The sequence below is a fragment of the Tauraco erythrolophus genome, chromosome 3 (genome assembly GCF_009769465.1).
Source record: "Tauraco erythrolophus isolate bTauEry1 chromosome 3, bTauEry1.pri, whole genome shotgun sequence".
NCBI lineage: Eukaryota > Metazoa > Chordata > Aves > Musophagiformes > Musophagidae > Tauraco > Tauraco erythrolophus.
In genome coordinates, this window is record NC_141467.1 from 39180183 (window position 1) to 39190820 (window position 10638).

Sequence of the window (10638 nt, forward strand, 5' to 3'; positions counted from 1 at the left end):
GCAGCAATTCATAACAATGAGCAATAAAAAATAAATTCCAACACGTCTTGCTCTGCAAGGGTGTGGACTGAGTTTCAGTTCAAGCTCCTTGCAGGACTGAAAGAAAGGCCTTTAGGCCGCATTGCAGTTTCTGAATGATGTCCAAGAATGAGTCCTACTTCTGTGGTGAGTATATCAAATAGGGAGCAATTCTTTCCATTATATATTACTTCCCCAGTCATTATGAAATCATTTGCTATTCACTGTGATAACACTAATCATTAATGCACTCATTTGGCGTTCGTATGACTTGTCTTATGCACTTCCCCAGGAATCCCATTGTAATTAACCATTAGTTAATGTAAATAATAATGGACGTTTAAACTAAAGTGTTACCAGACAGGGTCAGTAGTAGCAGAGAATCAATGTGTTCATGAAACCAGTTAGAGTCACTTCAAAAAGCTCCTCTAATAGTAATGAAAGCCTAATAGTAAATATGTCACTTAATCAGAATCAAGGGCAGTTAAAAGCATTTTACAGCATTTCATCTGAAAAACATATTCAGCATTCCCCCCTTCTTTCTGCATCTCTTGAAGAGCGGACACATGGACAGCTTTCCTCTTACGTAGTAAACAGGTGAAGATTATTACTAAACTTTTCTCTACACAATATTATATACTGCATCAAATATACCAACAAAGTGTCAGGTGTGTTGGCATGTTGCATACGTCCTACAATTAATGGATCACTGATTGCCTTAAATCAAGGAAAAGAACAATAAAGATAAGTGAGCCTATGAGAAGTTAAACTAGTTTTACTGTTTGCATTGCATCAGTCCTTGAATAAACTATAGTAATGAACTGTAATAGAATGGGATCTGGCATAATACCTCTCCCCTGCCAGACTTTTATTCCTGGAGATGTTTTAAAGCTGAAATTCAGTGACCTTTGTACAAGTGACACAGATCTAGCTTTCTGGTAAGAAGCCACAAATTATCATTGAGTGGAGCTGTGAGGACAATTTCTTGCAGAAAGCAAAAGTAGCAAAACTTGATGTTTTGCCAGCTTTATAAAAGGCCAAAAAATTTCACTTTTCAGCCAGGGCACTTATGTGAATTATTATCATAAGAAAGAACTGCCTTTTGCCAACTGTAATAGAAATGGGAACTTTTCACTGTCATATGGTGTGCTAGTCAGGGTTCCTGTAAATAATAACAATAACAAAGTCTACCTCAAGAACACAGTGGAAATACAATGACAATACTCGAAGCTCAACAGTCACTTTCCAGTTAATATAATTTCACTTTCCTCGGTAATTAAAGAACATTAGTCATTAATACCAATGACTGATTTCACATTATCAAGAATCCTTACCACACAAACTCCTCACAAACATGGGAAACTAAAATTTGCTGGAAAAACATCGCAGATTTAAAATTACTGTTTTGTTGCTGTTGTGATTGCTTCAGCTTGTAACTACAGAGCAAAAGGATGCTTTACTTGCTTTTGGGAAGTCAGAAAGAGAAGAAGCTTGAAGGAGAACAGATTTAAATTAGATCTTAGGAAGAAATTCTTCAGTATGAGGGTGGTAAGACTTTGGAATAAATTGCCCAGAGAAGTTGTGGATGTCCCCTCCCAGGAGGTGTTCAAGGCCAGGTTGGACAGAGCCTTGAGTAGCCTGATCTAGTTGAGAGGCGTCCCTGCCCATGACAGGGAGGTTGGATTAGATGATCTCTAAGGTCTCTTCCAGTCTATGCCATTCTATGATTCTATGATTCTATGAAACACTGGGGCGGATAGATACATAGGGCTAGTTCCTGCCAAGATAGAAAATAAGGCAAAATTCAGCCAATTTGGGATTAAACAGTAGCAAACTGATTAGGCAGTTTCTTTTCTTTTTAAAGCTTACAATTATTGGTATCCCTGGCTAGTTAGAAACTTTCAAAGACCAGTTTCATGGCTTCATAATGAAGTTCTGTAATGAAAAATGTGACAGTTCATCATGAGGTGCTTCTTTGTTGGGCAATTCCTTGGGAAACTTCATTTAAAAAAATTCAAAATCAAAAAAACTATGAGAGTAGTGTGACTGAGCTTGTGCTTCCCTATTCTCTCTGGAAGGAATAAAGTCCTCTATTTTCAGGTATTTTCATGAGATCTCCTCCACTATACCATTGCAGGAGCAGGGTTTTGCTCTTCCACGTTCCAGCTTTTTAGTTTACAACTGCGAACAGTCCCAGACTGTGAGGCACTTTGTAAAAATCCGGTTATGAAATGGAAAACATAAAGAAGAATTGGATATTACTCTTCATCTGAAACTAAAGATTTTCTTCTTTTGTCTATTTAAGCTTATCTCTGAAAGACATGCAATAGAAATCTTTAATTACTCAGAAAGGTCAGGCTTCAAAATTGTGTATTTAATCTGGATTTAAAGGAGCATTTTCTGAACAGATGTGCTGGTATGCAAACACCTGCTGCTTCCTTTCTCCTGAGCATGCCTAATTTTAGTTACTTACTTTTTTTTTTCCTCCTCTTTGTTCCTGTTACCGAGGTTTCATTTAGGTCTTTCTGATCCTGGGTAGTGCTTTTGCTGTTTCAACTGCACTGGACCAGTGGAATATCAAAAGAAACCCTGTGGACTAGTAGGACTTTCAGCAGAGTGGATAATTTCTCTTCCTTAGGGGCTGCTCTTTTGGGGCTTGAGGCAAATGGTCGTGGCCTGCTTCATCCTTACCTCACCACTATGCCTATCTCAGCCATACCACTCCCAATGGAAAGTGATGCCACCACTATCAGTGCAAAGATTGCCACTAATTGCAACAGGTCCTTGGTTCCACTTGTGTTGAACTGATTGCACTTGATCTTGTTCCTCAAGGCAGTCAAACTGGGCTGAGGAAAAACATTTTTCTCTTTACCAACAGAAGACTAGTTCGATGCGGTAAGTTTTTCATAATTTCTTTCTCAATACATGCTACAAAACTGATCATAAATAGTCTCTGGGTGCAATAAAATTGGGAGCCAGGCTTCTAGAGCAAGAGGGGAGAAGGAGGAATCTGGCAGCGAGTTTGGAGCCATCCCAAATATTGGGTGGTGGGTGGCAGGAAAGCGAAAGCCATCTGGTGGCTCAGATTTCCTGTATAAGGAGGTCCTCTGGTTTTGAAAATGTGGGCCTCAGCTCCTCCGGGGGACAAATGCTTGCAAAATGAAAAAGGAAATGTAATGATTTGCCTGTGAATTTTGGTACGTGATACAGTAAAAACAGGGTTTCTAATAATGACATTTCTACATTTCTTCATTATGAGTCATGAGTAAACATGACATTTCTGCAACGCGATCTAGATATGTGATCAAAGATTAAAATGGAGCCATTTTAATAGTTTAATTATTCCAGCACTGTCAGGCTTCAGAGTCTGTTATGCCAACACCCAGTGCAGAGCAAATAATTTGTAACAAAGAATTTTATCAATTTTAGCTGCTTTTTCCTCCATGCGAACTGTGTGTGAATGGGTCATTATTTTCTCAGATTTGCTCATTATTTGAAATGATCCACAATGAATAATTTATACTAATATTTCTTGTTCTGCAGCTTCTTCACCACCACTTTGTCGCTGCCTGGGCTAGTTTTGTCTGAACAAACAAATCACGTGGCATCGTTTCTGCTTCCAGGTTGGCTGAGAAGTGCTATGCTGAGTAGAGTACTCCCATTTACGAGTTTTATATGTGCTTTCTGCAAATATGCCCGTTCTCCATATAAAAATGTTGTTTCCATAAGCACTCCTATGAGTCAATTCATTCATTATGATGTTCATGGGGAGTGAATAGGAGTGCAAACTCAGCAAAAAGATTTCAAAGTTTTATCCCGGCATTTATTTTGCTGATTTTCTTTTTTCTCTTTTTTTAGTTCCTAGCCCATTCTTGCACCCTCTTTGGCTAAAAGGCCTTTATAACTGGAGGAGTGTCAGCGGATTTATCTAGGTGCAAACATTTTGTACGTTAGTATAAATCAGAAGGGAAGAGCTTTCTTCAACAGTCAGTGACATACAAATTACTGGTATTTCAGGCCAGGGCTGGGTGCTCCAAAAGAGTTAGGAATAAGTCCCCTTGTTAGTCCAGCAGTTTCAAGCATTCAACAGCATATGTCTCATAAAGCATTTGACGTGATAATTAGGAAGCAATCCCAGATAGTTGGGTATCTGCCCTATTATCCACCAGAATACCCATGCTATTATCCACCAAACCTATTAATACAATGTGGGTAAGATGTGAGGACAATCCTTTCTTAATAAGGTAAACTTAAAGAACTCAGCCCTAATGTAGATTGACTAAATCCTCCTTTGCTAATTTTGCATGTCTTCTCCGTGCATCTACCTGGAGATCTTGCTTTTCATGCTGTCTGTGGCAATCAGTCCAAATTTCAAATACTCTACCAGTGAGACAATTTGGCTTGTGTATTCCCTAAACCAAGCCATTCAGTCATGACCCTTTGTTCTGGAAATAGTTATAATCTAGCACGTTTATGAAGCATGGAAGATATCAGCGGCAGGTGTCTCCTCCACAGACTGTGTAAGCCTTGCTACAGTAAAACTCAGTTTGATTTGTAAATCAGGCAGCCTGAATAACCAATTTTTTCAGCATCTCCTCAGACACCAATACAGTCCTCAAACTTCTGAGGTCTCACAGGAGTGCTATCCCCTGTCGTGAAGCAAAGAAACCCAATATTTATGCTGGAAACATTCCCTTTGCAGTTCATGTTTGGAAGCAACCCAAAAGCAAAGAGAGATGGACTTGGAGCAATCTGCCCATCAATTAAGGTTATTGAATAATTCCTAAATTCCTGGTCTGCCAGAACAGCCACTTGTAGCGTGGCTCTGGCCATAAACCCCAGGGTGAGGGGTGAGGCACAGGGCAGAGGGGAGCACACAGCTTGCTGCTTCGTTTCGACTTTGTACACTGCTTGGTGCACAGGGGCTCCAGTACCAGCCAAAACTGCTTTAGAGAGTGCCTGTTCTCTGTGAGTCACTGAGGGTGAGTCACACACACCAACACAGGATCAGAAAGCCTTCCATTTTGCAAATGGTAAGTGATGACGACAGTTAAGCAAGGGAGTCCACTGTGACTCTCCTATTCCAAGATGTGTCATTATAAGCCTGATGGAGCGCCTGCAAAGAAAATACTGTGCTCCAACTGCTTCGTTAGTTGTCCTTTGCTGGATAAAAGGAACATCCATACACATTTTAAGTTTCATCTTCACATTCTTTTATGCTTTCATCCTCAGAGGAGTGACTATGGAAAATGTCTGTAATGCAGCTACATCCATCTATCAGCCTACTTTTGCCTACTTCATCCCAGTAATAGCTAATACCAGTGGTTATGCAGACCCCTACAATAGTACCTCCAGGAACAAAAAAAAAATGTGGGTTTGAAAGACTTTTTTTAAATGACTAAAGAATATTTTTTCATTTTCCACCCTCTACAGATGCCATTTTCTACTGATGAGTACCTCTAAATTTTGCCCTTGAGTCATTATACACACAGCGTAAGTATGTAAGATGCTAAACCCAACAGGCCATTCTACCCACCAGATGCAAAAGTTTCCCTTCAACATCTACAACGCCAGGCATATGTAAATACAAATCTAATTGTATATTAGGTGTTAGTATCTAAGTATATCTGTAAGTATCTGTAATCAAGTATCTGTAATCTGTAATCAATTTTAATCAAAGAACACATCAAAAAATGCAGAAAATATTGACCAGAAAATGAGCAAAGATAAGAAATCAGAATTAGGGTCAGTAACAAATCTTTATTTGGCTTCTTTCTACCTATTTGCTGTGGCACAGTCCTTAATTAAACGATCATGTCCTATTTTTCTTCAATACCTTCCTCTTAAGAAGAATAGGGCTTATGAAACTGGGCGACTCTTCAGTATTACATTTTATCCTCATCATCCAGTGTCCCCATTCATGCACTGTCCAGCTCTGTACTGGATACAAAATTATTGTTTTCCTCTCACCTTCTACTTGTGGTGGTGCCATCATTAAGAGTTTACCTTCATGATACTACTGTGAAGAAATGTGAAATCACTGTTTCTGGCTGACATGCATAAAAACTGAGACAGAGATTAATATAAAAATTTCAAATGTGTCATTTAATTTGGGATTCCCAACTCGAAAACTTACAGTCTGATTTTTAGAGTATTTTGCAGGTTCACGATACTTTCTTTGTTCAGAGCAGAGGTCATATTGACCTCATGCATGTCTGTAGGAAGTCAGCAGCTCTAATGACCAGAGCTCTAATCCCAGAAAATCACTCTCCCCGTGCAACACCTTTTTTGAAGCAACTTGCCTGTCATCAGTTCCAAAACTATGGAAATGAAGCCAGAGTAGAATTGAGTTACTCTGCATGATGCCCGCCTTTGACAGAGCTCTACAGACAGCCCTTTTCCTCCCCACTTTCCCTGTCCCAGGCACGAGACATTTTTTCATTACCACAACACATAAGCAAGGAGGATGTCCGCCTACAGTCACCACATTGTTCAGATACATCACCACAGCACAGGATGTCCTTTGCTATGAACCAGACATGTGTCTTAAAATGAAAAGTAATTACATCACAGAGACACTGTTATGCAGAATAGGAACTAGAGTGATGATTAAGTTTGAGGACACAGTGCCTGGCATTTTCTGACATTCTTCTTTTGAGCTCTCACCCACAGTGTAACACATAAGTCGTTCTTCTTGGACTTGTGTGTTTTGCTCAATTCATAGAATCATAGAATCATAGAATCATAGAATGGTTTGGGTTGGAAGGGACTTTAAAGATCATCTAGTCCCAACCACCCTGCCACAGGCAGGGACACCTTCCACTAGACCAGGTTGCTCAAAGCCTCATCTGACCTGGCCTTGAACATTTACAGGGATGGGGCAGCCACAGTTCCTCTGGGCAACCTGTTCCAGTGCCTCACCACCCTCAGAGTGAATAATTTCTTCCTTAGATCTAATCAAAATCGACTTTCTTGCAGTTTAAAGCCATTGCCCCTTGTCCTATCACTGCACACCCTTGTAAAAATTCCCTTTCCGTTTTTTTTGTAGGCCCCCTTTAGGTACTGGAAGGCTACTAGAAGGTCTCCCTGGAGCCTTCTCTTCTCCAGACTGAACAACCCCAACTCTCTCAGCCTGTCTTCATAGGAGAGGTGCTCCAGCCCTCAGATCATTTTTGTGGCCCTCCTCTGGACCCACTTCAACAGCTCCACGTCCTTCTTGTGTTGGGGACCCCAGAGCTGAACACAGTACTCCAGGGGGGGGGTAACTTCCAACCTATTTGGTTTACCTTTATTAATTTCTCTTACTTTTCTGTCCCTCTCTTATACCGTCATTGAACAAAGTCAGTTCTTAGCATGGAAATCACCACATAAACAGCTTAGGCTTACTTGATGAGGTCTAAACAACTGACAGGAGAGTCTTTCCGTAGACCATGTTTAGCAATCTTAACTTCAGCCATCGGTATCGTTGTGATCTATAGTTTTCCTTTTCAGCTGAGTTGGCCTGAAAAACAGCATTACTGAAACAAGCAGAGTTTGAAAATCCAGCCCATCACCATGTATGATTTCTTTTGACAGGATACTGTTAAGACTTTCCATTTCATCTGCCTGCCTCTATGCAGGGCCCCTCCACCAAGACATCTGCATTGGAAAGCATTTACTACATGCATAAGGTTTTTCTCTTGCACTCCCTAGGGTAAACAATATCACCGAGAATCTCAAAACAACCCCACTTAGCTTCATGGCAATGGGGTATCTGAATCCCTTAAGCAGCTTTGACAATCTTGACTTGCAAGCACTATTGTTTGAAAACTATGACAGTCTGCCTTGGTGGTGGTATGCATACTAATGATAAAATGCAGCATATATGCATTGGCCTTTTAACTTAGGCTTGACTGGAGACTTAGCAAACCTATATTCCAGCAAAATTGATTGCCTGTGAGCACAACAGTGCAAAGGTCAGAGAAGGAGGCCTTCCTACTGTTGAGGCAGGACTAAGCTAGGATTACAGTCTTTTCATCTGGTGTGTACTAAATTTAAAAAAACAAACACAAACCAAAAAATACCACCCCAACAATGTGCTTGATGAGTTTAAGATCTACAGGAAAATATTTAATGTTGCACTACAATGAAAGGAATTGGTATGAAGCATAAATGGCAAAGCAGTGAAAAGAACTGACACAAAGCATACTGGCGTGTACAGCAACACCCACACAATCAAACGCATTCAAGGAAATTAAAAAAAAAAATCAAATGACTAAAGATCTGGCTATGCAAGGGAGTTGTATAGCAAAAGTAATTTCCATTCGCAGCTATCCCAGGGATTTGAATGAGCTGGAATTTCAGGAAAAGGTTGAATCAATTGGCAAAAAGAAAGAAAAGAAATTAGGGGTAGAAAGAGAACTCAAAAATACAATCAAATACTTCACTCAACATTTTTAGTTCATCTGTATTTCAGTGCTCATATTTGGAGGTGCATTTGACCCCAAAACTTCAAATTTTGATATCTTTAGGTTTTAGGGTTCTTCAAAATTAATGAGATATTACAGCCAAGTTTGTATTTGGCTTCTGTCCCAAGAAAAAAAAAACGTAAAGCCAATCTTTTCCAAACTTTGGCTGTTCAGTTTAACGTCCCAGTTTGGATTCAAATCCAGCCTTTCAACTCAGTCTTTACTTATGTCACCTCGTATCATGTCACAAAGCAAGCGCACACAGCTGAATGCAATGTAATAATGAGACAAAATGTAATGAAGTACTGTGTAACGCACCTCACACCATAACACCGCAGCAAATGAAACGCTTTTTTTTTTTTTTCCATTTTGTAGGCCTGCTAATTCTACTGTGCACTGAAGATTTTTGGAAATTCAGGGCATAAAATGCAGGAATGCCCAGCAAGCGCCATGCACTTCCATGACAGCATTTGTCTCTTAGTTACAGCAAGGGTAATGCTATCAGCACCGAGCAACCCGAATGAAAATTATCAATTGGTTACCAAGAAACCTAATGATTTCATCAATAATATTTTACCAGTTACAAAGGTCATTTGGAGAAGTAATGCCACACAAAACGTGCTTGTGAAGTGGGTGATGTGTGGGTGGCTGTTAAGGGTCAACACTTCATTTCTCATTTCTTTAATTGATACTTCTGAATGAGTATTAATTGAGCTGCAATGAGAAGAGTGTGCAGTTTGACAATGCAAGTGACAGGATGGAAGTGCCATTTGCAGAGTGTATATAACCACAGCTAACACCCTCAAAGCGTTAATTCCATTTTATGTCTTTCACATTTAATAGCAAATTTGCCATTTAATCTTTAAGACAGAAGTTACTTATTCTCAATCTACCTCTCACTTGCACTGATATAATCTCATGCCACTCAGACTGGCCTGTGGCATGAAGCACATCACACTTTCAAATCAGGTCCATTTTTTCATTAGCTCATATCCTTCCTGAGATGCCCTCCTTTACAGATGGCTGATCAGCAATCAACACTAGTTTGTTTCAATCAGAAAAGCAGCCGTAACTTCTCATTTAAAGACTGTTCCTGGAGAAGCGCATTAGTCGAAGGCATAAAGCTGGCACTGGGGCAGCAGTGACTCTCACAACCGATTTCTTTTTAGGATTTTTTTTAAAGAGATAGACCTCTTTTTCTGTGGAGACCTGTTTTTTATTTTAAAATGAAGCGTAATGAAACCCATGCCTTGTCTTGTCAGGGGGGAGCCCTTCACGTAGCGTGGGCAGGTGCCAATAGACTGTAAATCTGAAGAGTGAATACAATAGGTAGGAAAAACCCAGCGGGGAGCCAGGGAATAGCTCCCATATGTACGTGCTGACACTTTCTCCCTCCCTGTTACTCCTCCAGCAGTGCAGTGTGTTGCCCTTTGAGCCTACTTGTCTGAGGTTAAGCATTTACACTCTTCCAGAGGACAGTCAGTCCACTCAGGGAGATACTGACTTTCGTAGCAGGAGACTTCAAAATGATTTCCTCTCTGCTTGGGCAGCTCAAAAACACGCGTGCACAGAAGCAAAGGTCAGATGTCATCCAAGTGGCGGGAGAGTGCCAGCTAAATGCTCAGGATATATTTTTATATTGGCCTCAGCTCAGCCTCCAATTCTGCAGGAATCTGCTTGGCACCCACAATTCGCTCCACTGCATTAACCCTAGGTGCAAATGATAGGATTTAGCCTTCCAAGCACTGACTTGTGGGTGCAGTCAGATAGCTAGATAACTTAATGATATCATTTGCACTCAGTTAACTGCAGATAGAAAAGAAACCTGGAGTGGCTGGAAAAAGAGAAAGAGAGAGAGAGATCTTTTTTCCCCTCTTCCCCCCTCCTCAAAATCAGATTTATCGCACTCAGTGAGGAATTGCTTTTTAGCTTGCAGTCCAGAAAATACAGAGCTGCTTCTCGCTTCTTTCCCTGTGGTGGCCATTTGCAGTTGAGCGCATCAGTCTCCTGTTCAGCCTTTTTCATTCTGTTTGCAATCCACAGGCTACTCACTTCTCTTTCCTTACTCACTGCTTTCTCCTCCTTCATTTCACACACATACCTGCTTTTATATTTGAGTTCATCCCAGTAGTGGCATTTGTCTATTCCCATCGGTCCCTAACCTTTTGCTTTT

At 40.4% G+C, this 10638-nt stretch overlaps 1 protein-coding gene across 1 annotated transcript in view; it reads left to right on the forward strand.

Annotated features, from left to right (window-relative positions):
* LOC147529000 (uncharacterized) overlaps positions 1 to 7864 on the forward strand; it is a 34829-nt gene extending 26965 nt beyond the window's left edge. Inside the window, 1 exon segment of the mRNA XM_086608944.1 lies at positions 7711 to 7864. Coding sequence (XP_086465070.1) covers positions 7711 to 7864 — 154 coding nt within the window.
* Positions 7865 to 10638: the final 2774 nt, after the last annotated feature.